Source organism: Chiloscyllium plagiosum, unplaced genomic scaffold (assembly GCF_037043375.1).
Source record: "Chiloscyllium plagiosum isolate Xiang-an unplaced genomic scaffold, Cpla_swu_hap1 HiC_scaffold_7, whole genome shotgun sequence".
Classification (NCBI taxonomy): domain Eukaryota; kingdom Metazoa; phylum Chordata; class Chondrichthyes; order Orectolobiformes; family Hemiscylliidae; genus Chiloscyllium; species Chiloscyllium plagiosum.
Genome location: NW_028270145.1, coordinates 23,962,711 through 23,978,460, shown reverse-complemented (window position 1 = coordinate 23,978,460; position 15,750 = coordinate 23,962,711). Strand labels below are relative to the sequence as shown.

Here is a 15,750-nt window from a genome sequence, read left to right as displayed (position 1 = left end):
CCTGAGCTACAAATCTTCTCAAAACCCGCTATTACAGTGAACTATTATGGGAAAAGACAGCAAATGTTCTGCCCCATTGTGCTGTCCCAACATTATCTTTACTCCCTTGAAGAGCTAAGATTTTGAGTCTAATATTTCACTTTGTTAAATGAACTGCAATCCAATGGTCAGTATTTACACCTCATTGAAAGGACCAATTGACTGTCACAACCTCCAACTCATGTTGGTGCCAAAGTTTTCAGGAGGCCTCGTTGGCTGAGAAAATGTTTCCAATTATTAAAGACTAAAGTTCACAAAAATAATTTCCAGTTGTGTGTTGAATGTCAGATCCTGTTGGTCGGATGTCAGAGCGCAGGAAATAATTGCGAAGCAGCCTGTTCATGGTGGGGACTCTGGTTAGTTGCTAACAGTGAATGGTGGTAAAATGGAGGACAGTTATAGTTTAGCGTTTCCCAGGAGAGTCATCCACAACAAAGAATGTTCAGGAGTAATTTAATGATCACCAACATTCATACAAGCTGACAGCCCAGACAGAACTGCATTTGTTAATTTTTACTTCCTGTAAGGTTCATATTAAATAGGGTACACAATTGATGAAAATTAATCATTGTCGGGTCTTCAATTTTTCCTTTGATTTCTGAGGCAGGATGAAATTTGACTATGTGTATAACAATTACTTTGCAATTTTTCTGCAATGGACAAAAATAGAAATTCAATGGAAAATTGTAGCGTTACTCAAGAGATTATGTGGACTAAAAAGTTAGTGGGTCCAAATGCCAGTTGATATCCACTAAATTGAAAACCGTTCTGTGCCTAAATCAGAACAAGGCCACTTATTTCAGTAACTGAAAGAAGATTTTCAGAGTAAGTTATAGAACTGCATGCTTTGAATTAGTTGTAAGTAAGGTTTTGGAATTCATAATCAGGGAAAAAAATTCATTGGGTCTTGAAAAGATTTATATTTGAACGAGAGCCTGCATGAATTTGTTATGGGCAAACTAATTCTAATTGAATACTTTGATTATTTAACACGTAGAGATGGAGGCAATGCTGTAGATGCTTACTGTATTGATCTTAAGAAAGTGTTTGACCATTTATCATATTTAAGGTTGATTAACAAAAATAAGGCTCATAAAATAGGAGGATCACTATCCAGTTGGATTAAAAATAATTGATTTTAGGACTGAAAGCAGGAGTTATGATAGATAATTGAGTCTTGAATTAGAGCATATTACTCAGTGTATACACAAGGACACACATGCAATGTGTATACACAAACAGACACACGGTGTATAGACACACTCAGTGTATTTACACACACACAGTGTACACACTTTCCCACAAACCTGTGATTTTAGAATACCGAAGCCTTGGGGAAAACCCAGCTGCTCTTCTCTGGACAATGTGGAACAGAGCCAGTTCAATTCTGAGTATTTTATGAGGCCACACTCAACAGCAGATGGCGGACTACTCCACCAGTTACAGAAAAAAAAGTCTTTGGTCAAAAGTTTAATCCACAACCTCTTCAGGTCGACACTTCATGTGAATCAAAGTCATTTTATTTAAAAATAAAAAAAACCTCACAGCGAGACATCTGTTCCTGTTCTGTTGGCTGCTGGTGTGTAATTGCTTTGTCAAGTTTGTTTTGAGTGAGTTGTGCAGTAGTGGGAGTAGTGCAGTGGTTGTGTGGAGCTGGCTATGAGACTGAATGCAGAACAATGACGGACGTGATGCAATTTCTGAAGCTGTGGGGACGTCTCCCAGTTGGGCTCCATGTTTTGATAATTTTCTTTTAAATGTGCGGCCAAACCTGTCGCAGGTTGTACAAGCTACTGGAGGGCGTTCCCACTTGGTGCCTGATATTTCTCAACCCTGTTAAACATTGACAGGTTCGCTTTGAATTTAATCAGGGCTAGTCAGGGAAAACCCTCATTAGTCATTAGCCCTTCAGAAGGAATCGAACCCTGTGTGGCTTTAACTCCTTATCTTGCAATCCATTTTACACCTGGTATAAAATAACTGAGGTTTTTTATTTTTAAAAAGGCATTCGGAATCCTTTGTGAGCATCTTTGGTTTTTGAAATGTGACACCTGGAAATTCGATGGTGTGCAAATAGTTAAAACCTGATTAAACAGCTCAGAGATAGGAACAGTTCCTGTGTACTTTGATTCATTTGGCAGTGAGTATAGGTTGAGCCAAAACATGCTACAGTAAGCCCTGAGCTGGCGGGAGAAAGACGTTTACAAGTTGTGAAATGGCTTTAACCTCTGGCAGCTTGTGTGTGCTGGGACCCCTGCTGTTTCTATCCACATGCATGTGGAGACTGACTGAAGGTGGAGCGCTCCTGGTGGTGCCCGTGGATGGGAGTCACTGGCTAAACCTGAAAACCCTGATGGATGAACTCGGGAGAAGGGGCCACAATGTGGTGGTCGTGATCCCCGAGATCAATTTGAAAATGGGCCCATCACCTCACTACACAACCAGGGTATTCCCAGTGCCCTACAGCAAGGATGAATTGTATAGCCTCAAGCCTGATGTCTTTCCCAACATGTCTTTCATCGAAAGAATCCACACTGGTTTTGAAAAGACGAGTCGTCTTCGCCAGTTGTTCATGAAGACCTGTGAGAGCCTGCTGTACAACAAGGAACTGATGCAGGAGTTAGTGGAGAGGAAATTTGATGCTTTGCTGACTGACCCCTTTATACCATGTGGCACCATCATTGCGGAGTATCTGTCCCTGCCCACGATCAATCTACTGCGAGGACTCCCCTGCGGTTTGGACAGTTCAGCCACGCAGTGCCCCAGGCCGCTCTCCTACGTGCCGAGAATTTTCACCGGGAACACTGACCGAATGACCTTCCTCCAAAGGACTAAGAACGTGCTGGTCGGTTTAATGGACCCCCTGCTGTGCTGGTTCATCTACTCCCCTTTCGAAGAGCTGGCCCAGAGGTTCCTGCAGAGGGACGTGACCCTGGTCCAACTCCTGAGTAACGCCTCCATCTGGCTGATGCGTTACGACTTCACGTTTGAATCCCCGAGACCCCTGATGCCAAACATGGTGCTAGTGGGTGGCATCAACTGCAAGGAGAGGAAACCTTTACCACAGGTAATGACACCATTGGCGTGGGTGAGGGGCACCACTGATGAATGAGGAGAAACCTTTACCACAATTAAGGGCACCATTGGTGTGGGTGAGGGGCATCACTGATGTGAATGAGGAGAAACCTTTACCACAGGTAAGGGCACCATTGGCGTGGGTGAGGGGCAATGTTTACCACAGGGAGGGACAACACTGTGGGTGAGAGGAAACATTTTTTTAAATTGCAAACGTAGACTTTATTCATAAAAGGAAATCATTACGTACACACAGTTTACAAATTCCGATTTTTTTCAGTCTTTACTTAGAGAGAAGAAAGCAAATATTAGGGGTCAGTTTCTCCATACCTGCAATTAATCTGTAGGGATTTAGCTGAGGCCTTGGGAGGGTTGGATAACTGAATGGACCCCCACTGTCCTTCAACAGAAAGACCCCAGATGGTGGTCTTTCCCCACTTCACCTTGGCAGTATATGCTCCAATCTTCAGCACATCCCTCAGCACATAGTCCTGGACCTTGGAACGTGTTAGTCTGTTACACTCGGTTGGGGTGAGGTAGGGGAGGGGTACCACTGAGGAACAGACACAAAGTTAGCAACTAGTCTAACGTTTTGTATGTTGTTTAGGTAAAAGGAAAGCATTTCTATTAACCATCGTCTTGAAGTAAAACCCCGCTTGTTATGTGACAGGAGTTTGAAGAGTTTGTGAACAGTTCTGGAGACCATGGGATCGTGATCTTCTCCTTCGGGTCAATGGTGTCAGAAGTGCCCCGTGAGATTGCAAATCGGATTGCAGCCGCGTTGGGCCGAATTCCTCAGAAGGTGAGTGCGTGGGAATTCTGAAGTATGCCCATTTTGAAAACGTCATTCCTACAGAAGGACAAAGATCCTTTCAAGAAAACATGATCAGCTGCAGCTTGACTGGCCTGGCTTGTGAGATCCCAGCCAGCGCTCAGACTAAAGCTGAGGGCTTCAAGACTCGTAGCTAACACAGCCAGTGCAGTTCTGAAGGAGTGCCACACTATCACAGACCTGGTATTTGATGTGGCAGGTTACATTGAAATCTGCACAGGCAGAGTTAAAGCATCCAGTGGCATGTTGGAGAAAACTGAGTTCAACCCAACATGTTTTGCCTGCAATGTCAGTCCCTCCACCACCAGGGTATCGTGGCAACCACACATGGGGGCTAGAGGTACACCACAGTGACTCACTGCAGCTCTCTCGACAGCAACTTCGAAACCCGCAAATGTTGCCACTTCATCAAAAGATGCACCCTAGGAGCAGAGCATATGGTTCGTGACATCTGTACCTGCTCCAGCTCGGCTGTTCTTTGTTCTTTCATGGCAGGTGAGAGTTGCTGGCAAGGCCAGCCCCGATAACCCATTCCCAGTGGTTGGTGGGAGCTGCCAGTACACATGGTACAGGGAACTTGCACACTGTCGCAGGAAAGTGAGGTCCGGGCTTTTGACCCAGTGACAGTGAAAGGCCAACGGGGGATAGTTTCAAGTCGGGGTGGTGGAAGGGGAACTTGCTGTTCATGTTCCCAACGCACCTGCTGCCTTGTCGTTCACAGCGGTCAAGGTCACGGGTTTGGAAGGCGTGGTCTAAAGAGGCTTGGTAAATTGCTGCAGTGCGTCTTGTAGATGGTTCACATACTACTGCCACTGTGCATGGGCAGAGAATTCTGAAGGTGGTAGATATGGTTCCAACCAAACAGATTTATTTGTCCTGACTGGGGTCAAGCTTCCTGAGTGTTGTTGGAGTGCTGTCTTCACCATAACCTGCAAATGCCTCCCTCCCTGTACAACAAACTTGGTTTTAACTGGCACCTTATTTTATATTAAAAAAACTGACACACTCAATAAAGCAGCACAATATAGATCTCAAATACTGAAAGTTCACTCTATTATCACAATCTCTGCAATGTCCGAGTTATCACTTGACCGTGCGCATGAGTTGGTAAGTTTTATTTAAGATAAAGTTGCACTATTATTTCAACGCATTATGCTGTAAGTAAAGTATACCAGTGATGTGTATACCCCTTGCATTACATTTCTATTACTTAATGTGTGAGGGACCTCTTGATTGACCGGAATATTGATCAACCGACAAATACCTGGTCCCAAAGGTGCCGGTTAATATATATAAAAAAAAGATTTTGCAGTACTTTTCCAATTCCCTTTTTAAACTTATTATTGAATGTGCTGATGTCTGGGGCTAAATTCCTCAGAAGGTGAGTGAGTGGAAACATTGAAGCTGTTTGGAGATATTTTCGAATCAACCCATTCAGAGATGTTAGGGCAACACCTCTGAAGCAGGTAGGACTTGAACACAGGTCTCCCACCTCAGAGGTAAAGACACTACCACGAGAGAGCCCCTTTGAGCCGGTCTGTATGCTTATTTAAAAATTGATTTGTAATGGATAATGAAAATGTATTCAAGTCAAATTATAAATCAACTTTAAATGATCCAGGGAAATTATTTGCTCTGTTTCCACCACCCTTGTCAGTCCACGTCCAAGTCATTACCATTTGCTGCAAAAACAAATGCTTGCTTCCCCCCTCCTTTGTGTCCTTTGGCCATCAGTTTATATCTTTGAGGAGAAAGTGAGGTCTGCAGATGCTGGAGATCAGAGCTGGAAATGTGTTGCTGGAAAAGCGTAGCAGGTCAGGCAGCATCCAGGGAACAGGAGAATCGACGTTTCGGGCATAAGCCCTGAAGAAGGTTCCTGAAGAAGGGCTTATGCCCGAAACGTCGATTCTCCTGTTCCCTGGATGCTGCCTGACCTGCTGCGCTTTTCCAGCAACACATTTCCAGCATCAGTTTATATCTGTCAGCCTTTGACTTTGTCTGTTCACCTACTTGGTCTACCTTATTTCAAACCGTTATTGTCAAGTTGACCTTTGTCAAATCTCCCCTCAGTCTCCTTTGTTCCAAGGCGCATCTATAAGCTAACCTCGTACATAACATCTTTCATCCTTCAGGCCATCCTAGTAAATCTCCTGTGCACTAAAATCCAAGGCATGAAGTACAAAAGCAAAGAGATTATGTTAAAACTTTATCCATCGCAGGTTAGGCCTCAGCTTTGAATATTGTGTCCAATTCTGCACACCACACATTTTTAAGGATTTGGAGGAAATGGGGAAGATCAAGTTACAGTGACCAGAGATGTCAATTATGTAGAGAGGCAGGAGAAGCGGTGGAGAGGCAAGAGAACCGTGCTTGCTCTCCTTTGATGTTCATGAAAGATTTAATCAAGGACTTGAAGTCTCAGTGTTGCTAAAGACCAGAGGATTAAACATTGTTTGGCAGAGTGCTGTTATTACCATTTCTAGTGAGAGATCTAATTCCAGTTCACACCTCACAAATGACCCACCTCTCCCAATTATTCCTTCATTAATATACAACTATCACCCACTCCTGATAGTTACGTTTGGCCTGAGACATCCCTGCCAGACTTTACTAAATGATAACTCAGTGATAGAAAAAAAAATTGATGATTTCAAGAGAAAATCAGATGAGTTCATGAAGGAGATAGACTTGCAGGGCTACGATAATAGAATGGCAGAGTGAGACTGACTGGATTCATCCTCGTTCCCCCCCCCACCAACTCTGACCCCATGGTTTAATCAGTGCCATTGTGATTCCATGGCACTTATTCCCTTCCCAAATCACACTCTTTTTTTTCTTTTATGATCTCACCTTTTTTGTCCTTCCTGATAACCCAGCCTTGTTGTCTCCTTTCTAAAAGGTCCTGTGGAGATACACTGGAGATCCTCCTGAAACACTGGCACCAAATACAAAATTACTAGAGTGGCTTCCACAGAATGATCTGTTGGGTAAGATTATTACCTGGGCTTAACCAACATGATGTAAGATCTGTGACTTGTAATTTTATATCATGGAATTTTATATCATTTTAATATCATGTAGTGTAATAGTTTAGTTTTGCTGAAACCTATTTCTTAAACCAGTACGAGTGATAATAGGAATTTGTTTGCAGTGAGAGTTTTGCATCGGACAGAGTTCACCATTGATTGGCATTAGCTTGCTTTCAGTTTAGAAGTATCAGAAATTGATTCTCTTTCACTTAGGGAAGAGTCCACAGTTTGGAAGGTTTTTTCAGTTCATAGAAGTCTTGGTTCAACTTAGATGTGAGAACAATTTCTCTTGGAGAAAGGAGTTCATTCAGAACTGTTAGGAACAGGTTACCTCAGTGCAAGGATTTCAGTTTGGAAATTCCAGACCAGAAGTGTTTGGTTGGAACTCTAAATGGATTATTTGAAGCTGAGAAAGCCTAAGCTCAGTTGTGTGACGAATAAAGGGAAAGGCTAACAAACTCTCAAGACCAGGAATTGAATGCAACAGTTAAATCAAACCTATAGATGCAACAGAGAAAGGAATCCTCTCTGATGTTTTGAGTACTGTAAAGTGATGGTGTTGGGATGGACGGGATTGGATTTTATTGTGGGTTTTAAAATCTTTCCAGTTATGTGAGAATAGTTTGGGCTTTTTTAATCATCTTTTTTGTAATGAACGTTTTTTTGTTAAAACCAAATCTGCAGTATTGTGTGTCAGTGGTCATTCACTGAAACACATTGTTAAATTAAAAAAAAACAAAATATGGCCTATCAAGCCAGATTTCAGTCCGGGTATATAACCGCAATATCAGCTTGAATCAGAGCAAGCTTGGTTAAATTAATATTTTACCAAATGGTTAATTGAGTCTTGGACTGTTACAAGAATTGGTGCTGGGGTTTCTCTTGTTTTCCTTTCATGTACAATGAGTTAGATATGGAGACATGTGGGCTGGTATTGGAGCTTGCCAATGATACCAACAGCCTCAAGACATGCCAAAGTGTTTAACCACGCCTGTTGTAATTGTCATTGTAGGAAATGTGGTAACTAATGTGTGCACAGCAAGATCCCACAAGCAGTGGTGTGGTCTGCTGGTCACATGCTGAGTTACATTCTGGTCTCTATCCTTTGTACAGTTTCCTAGTTATAACTAATCAGTGAAACAGCAATTTATTGTTCGGTGATGTCGATTGAGGGTTAAATGGTGAGCAGAACTTGCTTGCTTTTCAGAACTGGTGCTTTTGGGATCTCCCACACAGGTGCTTACCTGAGAGAGCTTTTGTTTAGTATCTCATCTGAAAGATGGTGCTCCCCAGTGAGGATTTTGTGCTCAACTCTCGAGATTGGGATCCAACCCACAACCTTTGGATTTAGGATGTTAGCCTAGAGTATCTCACTTTGCAGTCAGACTCGATCTCAGTCGAGTAAGTGCTGGGATGTAGGCTGTTTCTCTCTGCACAAAAGCGGCCATATCTATTGAGTTTCTCCAGCACTCTCTGGGCTTGTTTGTGTCCGACTTGTGTTTCCTTTACAACGACTGACAGTCATCCAGTTCTAACTGGGTCAAGCCGTTCACCATTTCCCTTCAATACACCAGGCAGCTGACTGGGGAAGATGAGCCAATGAGCTGCCTGGTTTTAGACACTCTGTCTGATTTCCTAAATTGAGAAAGTGCTGGTCAAATGGCCTCATGGTTTTCACTGGCCACCAGTTGGCCCAAAGACGTTTTGATTGAATTATTGAAAAAACAATTGAGCAAGTGTTAAATTTCTGTCTCCCTCTTCTGTGCACCAGGACACCCAAAAGCACGAGCCTTCCTCACACATGGAGGAATGAATGGGCTCTATGAGGCTATCTGCAGTGGTGTGCCGTCTGTCATGTTACCATTATTTGGGGATCAAGGATATAATGTCGTTCAAATGGTCAACCGTGGTGCTGGGATTGAGCTAGACATAGAACAAATGAGCTCCGATGATCTAGTCAACGCGTTAAACATGGTCATCAACGATACCAGGTCAGTAAAATTAATTACGCCATTTCTTACCTTAAAACTGACCCCCAATATCAACAACTTGTGTTTACATAGATTCTTTAACTTAGTACAACTTTGCACAATGCCTCACAGGAGTCTCAGTGCATACGCGTCAGTTGAACCACGCAACGTGATATCGGAAGATGTGAGCTAACACTGGCAGCCGAGGCGAGAGGGGTAGCATGAGAATTTCAGAGTTGAAGGCATAGGCAGCTGCAAAGACACTGGCAGAGCAGTGGACATCAGGGCCGCACAAGACTATTAGAGGGATGTGGAGATTAGTGAGACAGAGAGGGGGTGAAGGCCAGGGAGGGATTTGAAAACCAGGTTGAGAAGTTTCAAGATGCTGTTCGACTGGGAGTTAATGTCAGTTAGTGAGCATGGAGGGGTGGGGGGAGGGGTGACTGGGGAGTGGCACTTGCTGTCTGTTAGACTGCGGGGAGCAGGAGTTGTAGCTGAGTTCATGTTGCTGAGTGGGATGCCTAGCAAGGCTAGAGTTAACCAACACATGCAGGAAGGCTTCAACGAGCAGTGAAATGTGGCATGACTGAAGGCAGTGACATTAGGGGAGGAGGTAGGTGGTATTATGTTATGTTAAACTCTCTTGCTTAATGTAAATCAGCAATACAGAAAAGATTTATTCCATCCAGCAATCTGTGAAAGTTTGAGAGGCCAAGAACTATTTAAAGTAAAAAGTAACAACTTTATTTCTTAAAGTATAACAGAGGATAATTAACTAACCGTGGGCAGCACGGTGGAACAGTGGTTAGCACTGCTGCCTCATAGCGCCAGAGACCTGAGTTCAATTCCCGCCTCAGGCAACTGTATGAGTGGACTTTGCACATTCTCCCCGTGTCTGCGTGGGTTTCCTCCGGGTGCTCCAGTTTCCTCCCACAATCCAAAAATGTGCAGGTTAGGGGAATTGGCCATGCTAAATTGTCCGTAGTGTTAGGTGAAGGGGTAAACGTAGGGGAATGGGTCTGGGTGGGTTGCGCTTCGGCGGGTCGGTGTGGACTTGTTGGGCCGAAGGGCCTGTTTCCGCACTGTAAGTAATCTAATCTAATCTATTTACACAACACCAGGTTATAGTCCAACAGGTTTAATTGGAAGCACACTAGCTTTCGGAGCGACGCTCACGATCACCTGATGAAGGAGCGTCGCTCCGAAAGCTAGTGTGCTTCCAATTAAACCTGTTGGACTATAACCTGGTGTTGTGTGATTTTTAACTTTGTACACCCCAGTCCAACACCGGCATCTCCAAATCATAATCTATTTACAATTGCTTCCTCTCACCTACCTTTTACTTTCCCCTCAACGTAAATGATTTGGATGTGAGCATAAGAGGTACGGTTAGTAAGTTTGCAGATGACACCAAAATTGGAGGTGTAGTGGACAGCAAAGAGAGTTACCTCAGATTACAACTGGATCTTGACCAGATGGGCCAGTGGGCTGAGAAGTGGCAGATGGAGTTTAATTCAGATAAGTGCAAGGGGCTGCATTTTGGGAAACCAAATCTTAGCAGGATTTATACATTTAATGATAAGGTCCTAGGGAGTGTTGCTGAACAAAGAGACCTTGGAGTGCAGGTTCATAGCTCCTTGATCGTGGAGTCACAGGTAGATAGGATAGTGAAGAAGGCATTTGGTATGTTTTCTGTTATTGTTGGAATATTGCGTGCAATTCTGGTCTCCTTCCTATCAGAAAGATGTTGTGAAACTTGAAAGGGTTCAGAAAAGATTTACAAGGATGTTGCCAGGGTTGGAAGATTTGAGCTATAGGGAGAGGCTGAAAAGGCTGGGGCTGTTTTCCCTGGAGCGTCGGAGGCTGAGGGGTGACGTTAGAGAGGTTTACAAAATTATGAGGGGTATGGATAAGGTAAATAGGCAAAGTCTTTTCCCTGGGGTCGGGGAGTCCAGAACTAGAGGGCATAGGCTTAGGGTGAGAGGGGAAAGATATAAAAGAGACCTATGGGGCAACTTTTTCACACAGAGAGTGCTACGGGTATGGAATGAGCTGCCAGAGGAAGTGGTGGAGGTTGGTACAATTGCAACATTTAAGAGGCATTTGGATGGGTATATGAATAGGAAGGGTTTGGAGAGATATGGGCCGGGTGCTCGCAGGTGGGACTAGATTGGGTTGGGATATCTGGTCGGCATGAACAGGTTGGACCGAAGGGTCTGTTTCCATGCTTTACATCTCTATGACTCTAATACTAGTCCTATAAACCACTCCCCGCCCATGGTTAAGACTTACAAAAAAACAAAACGTCTTATCTCAAAACCAGGCAACTTTCATTTTCTCTGTATTTCAGTCTTCTTTCCTTCTCCTTGGGGATACTACATCACAGATTACTGATCAATAAAGGTACCTTTTAAGAGAGCTATTCTCTGGGCAGTATGCAGATGTTGTTGTCTTGGCAGCTCTCCTCTCAATTGTTCAATTTTCCCTTTTCTGATATCCCCCCCCCCCAAAAAAAGCATCAGATTGTGTCATTGGCTTTTAAGATTAAATTCAAGCTGGATTGGAGTTTGGTATTTATCGGGGTACAATTTAAACTGACTGGCCTAATTCGAATCTGTTTTGTCGTTTCCAGGCAGCCAGTTAATTTAGCTTTTGACCAAGTGTTACGCTGTATCTTATTGAGAACACTTGGCGCTGTCAGGTAGTTCTGTTGTGTTTAACTCTCTTAAAGGTACAGTGCACCCACATCTTCATAACAGTGGTCTTGGTGATCTTAGTCACCTTAGCAAAGGTAAGTGATCAAAGCTAATCCTGAGAACAAATGTAATACCAAGATTGCTATCAGTCTGGTTCAGCTTCAGGCAGTTTACAAGGTGGGCCTTGGAGTAGAGTTCAAAGCTGTGATAGGGGGCAAAGACAATGGCTTTGATCTTCTCCATATTTATGGAGGAAATTTCTGCCAATCCAGCATTGGGTGAACAGTGAACATATAGACAGGGCCAATTCTGACCTCGAATTATCCCAGGTCACTTTACAGTTGATGATGTATTTATGAAGCTCCCCCGTCACATCTGAAGCACAGCAGCCAATGTACGCACAGCAAGATCCCATGAACAGCAATGTGATAATAACAGGTTCCTCTGTTTTTTAACATGATGCTGTTTGAGGATGAAATAACGCCCTAGACGCCAGAATCCCTGAAGAGGCAGATAGGGACTTGGCTTAACATCTCATCCAAAAGAGTGGCACTTTTTCTTAATTCAACCATGGCACGTGGGCATTGCTGGCTGGCATTTAGTTGCCTTTGAACTGAGTGGCTTGCTAGGCCACTTCAGAGGGCAGTTGAGAGTCAACCACAGTACGTGTATGGAATATACTGCCAGAGGATGTGGTGGAGGCTGGTACAATTACAACATTTAACAGGCATCTGGATGGGTATATGAATAGGAAGGGTTTGGTGGAAATGGGCCTGTTGCTGGCAAGTGGGACTAGATTGGGTTGGGATATCTGGTCGACATGGACAAGTTGGACTGAAGGGTCTGTTTCCATGCTGTACATCTCCATGACTCCATGTCAACCAGACCAGGTAAGGACATTAGCAAACCAGATGGGTTTTTCTGACAATCGACAATGGTTTCATGGTCATCGGTAGATTCTTACTTCCAGATTATTATTGAATTCAAATTCCACCAACTGCGGTGGCAGGATTTGAACCCAGATCCCCAAACCACTAGCTGAGTCCCTGGATTAATAGTCTAGCAATAATACCATTATGCCACTGGACTATTATGTATAGTCTGGTCACCACATTATAGGAAGGATGTGAATGACCTAGAGAGGGTGCAGAGGAGTTTTACCAGGATGCAATCTAGACTGGAAGGTCTGAGCTTTGAGAAAGTATTGGAGAGGCTGGGTTTGTTTTCCTTTTAGCAGTGAAGGTTGAGAGGGGGCCTGATGGAAGAGTGTAAGATTATGAGGGGCATGCATAGGAAGGATCTTTTTCTATTAGAAGAGGGGTCAATAATCAGGGGCACAGATTTCAGGTACAAGGCAGGCAGCGAAGAGAGATGTTTTCACCCAAAGGATGGTGGGAGTCTGGAACTGGATGAGAGAGTGTTTAACTTAGAAATGCTTATAGAGTCCTAAGCACGGGAACAGACCCTTTGGCCCAACCAGTCCACGCTGACCATAATCCCAAACTAATCTCATCCCACCTGCCTGCTCCTGACCCATATCCCTCCAAACCTTCCCTTTCCCTGTACTTATCCAAATATCTTTTAAATATTGTAATTGTACCCACATCCACACTTCCTCTGGAAGTTCATTCCACACACGGGCCACCCTCTGTGTAAAAGAATTTGCCTGTCATGTCTTTTTTAAATCTCTCTCTTCTCACCTTAAAAGCGTGCCCTCTAGTTCCCCCACCCTCGGGAAAAGACAACTATCATTAACCCTATCTCTAACCCTCATTATTTTAAATATTTTTAATCAGGTCGCTACTCAACCTCCTATGCTCCAGTGAAAAATGTCCCAGCCTGAGCAGCCTTTCTTTCTAACTCAAACCTTCCACACCCAGCAACATCCTGGTAAATCTTTTCTGAACCCTCTCCAGCTGAATAATATCCATCCTATAACAGGGCGACCAGAACTGGTCACAATATTTCCAAAGAGGTATCATCAATGTCCTCTAGAACCTAAACATGACTTCCCAATTCCAATACTCAAAGACAGAATTTACATATTCACATGTGTTGCCATTATCTCCAGGGTGAAAGTAAGGACTCCAGATGCTGGAGATTAGAGTGAAGAGTGTGGTGCTGGAAAAGCACAGCCAGTCATGCAGTATCCGAGGAGTAGGATTTTCCTGCTTCTCGGATGCTACCTGACCTGCTGTGCTTTTCCAGCACCACGCTCTCATTATCTCCAGGGCTATGAGTGAAAAGCTGGAAAACAGGATGAGTGTAGTCAGATCTTTCTTGACCACCAAATGAGCCGAATCTGCGTTATAACTGACCAATATAATAGCTTAATGTTAGCCATGGCACTTGTATGCCTGTGAATGTAATGTTGCTACGTAATAACTAGCTGTAATGAACTTCTGCTGGATTCTGCAGTTGCATGGTATCTGGGTCCTGATTCTTCCATTGAAAAGGGGAACTAAAGCTTTGCAGCATCTGGTAAAATGTTCTGCAAACCCAGCCTCCAGAGTGCTCTGGAGTAGAGAATTCTGAAGGAAGTCTTCCTCATCCTCATCTGAAACAAGTGACCCCCGCTCTGCAGGAACTGTGCTTTCCAGAAATCCCCATGACGAGAAAGATCCTTTCAGCTTGACCAAGTTCAGAAGGACAATTGGTTGCAATTTTCACTTTGCCTTCGTTATTCCTCGACCTGGAGCTCACTCATCACTTTCTCACCGTGTTCCTGCCCAGTTCCAATTAATCTTGTCTTTCTTTTCCTGCCTTAGATACAGGGAAGCCATGATGACATTGTCTTCACTGCACAAGGACCGCAGCTTGCATCCTTTAGACCTCTCTGTCCATTGGGTGGAATTTGTGATGCGGCACAAAGGGGCGGGGCATTTACGTCCTGCAGCTCACGAGCTGAACTGGATCCAGTATCACAGCCTGGACGTGATCGTTGTGCTCCTAGTCACTGTGCTGCTCTCTGTGCAGATGCTGGCTAAGTGTTGCTGGTACTGCTGCAGGAGATGTTTCTGTGGAACACGCAGTCGGAGGAAGAGGAAACCAGATTAGAGTGCTCGCTAACAATTCCTGGAAGTGTCTCTGCAAACTGGTGAAGGGGTGAAATTATCCAAGTAAAACAAACCTCTGCCTGTGCTTCCCAGTGCATGTACGTTAGCAGGGAGAGAGGATAATGTGTATCACTTGTATTCTGTGCACTCTGATTCTTTGCTCTTTGTGCCAGACAGGTATGTCGGGATTTGAATGACCTGCAAATGACTTTCATGGTTTCAATTTGAACTTAAATGTGACGGGGATTAATTAAAAACATTTTTTTTGTTGAGTAACTGATTAAACCATTTTTATGACTATTAATATTCATTCAACTTTACACAACACTTGACTGGAATTGTGGGCTTGCATCACGATTTAGATACTGCAAGGCAACATTTACACGTCTGGAGTTGCTAATGTTTCCAGGTCCTAAACTGAGGTGGGGGAGTCCAGAACGAGAGGGCGTAGGTTTAGGGTGAGAGGGTCAAGATGTAAAAGAGACCTAAGGGGCAACGTTTTCACACAGAGGGTGGTACGTGTATAGAATGAGCTGCCAGAGGATGTGGTGGGGGCTGGTACAATTGCAACATTTAAGAGACATTTGGATGGGTGTATGAATAGGATATGGAAGGATATGGGCTGGGTGCTGGCAGGTGGGACTAGATTGGGTTAGGATATCTGGTCAGCATGGACGGGTTGGACCGAAGGGTCTGTTTCCGTGCTGTACATCTCTATGACTCTATGACATCATCCTCTCCAAGTAAGTAATAGAGGGCACATCATTACAGAAGGCACACTCTCAGCCTCTCGCTAAAACTGCACACCGAGAAATAAAACCAGTCCAGCCACCACAGCGGTCTCTGCAAAACCAGGGGATAAAAGGAGGCATGCATTTGTATAGAGCTTTGCACATCCATGTTTGTAGCCAACGAGAGACCTCTGAAGTAATGACAGTCATCGCTGTAGGACACTTGAGGCCCTGTGGCTAGACCCCCACTACAGGTGGGCAGGGGAGCGTCTGTCTCTGAGCAGCCCGTTGCCACGATAGGAAGTATGCTCCCAGGTCATCA

At 44.1% G+C, this 15,750-nt stretch overlaps 1 protein-coding gene across 1 annotated transcript; it reads left to right on the top strand.

Annotated features, from left to right (window-relative positions):
• Positions 1 to 1,857: 1,857 nt before the first annotated feature.
• On the top strand, positions 1,858 to 14,973 carry LOC122551393 (UDP-glucuronosyltransferase 1A1-like). Its single transcript, XM_043693214.2, has 5 exons — positions 1,858 to 3,106; positions 3,785 to 3,916; positions 6,846 to 6,933; positions 8,747 to 8,966; positions 14,410 to 14,973. The coding sequence occupies exons 1-5, from the start codon at positions 2,255 to 2,257 to the stop codon at positions 14,696 to 14,698; spliced, it is 1,581 nt and encodes a 526-aa protein (XP_043549149.2). The 5' UTR covers positions 1,858 to 2,254; the 3' UTR covers positions 14,699 to 14,973.
• The last annotated feature ends 777 nt before the right edge of the window (positions 14,974 to 15,750 follow it).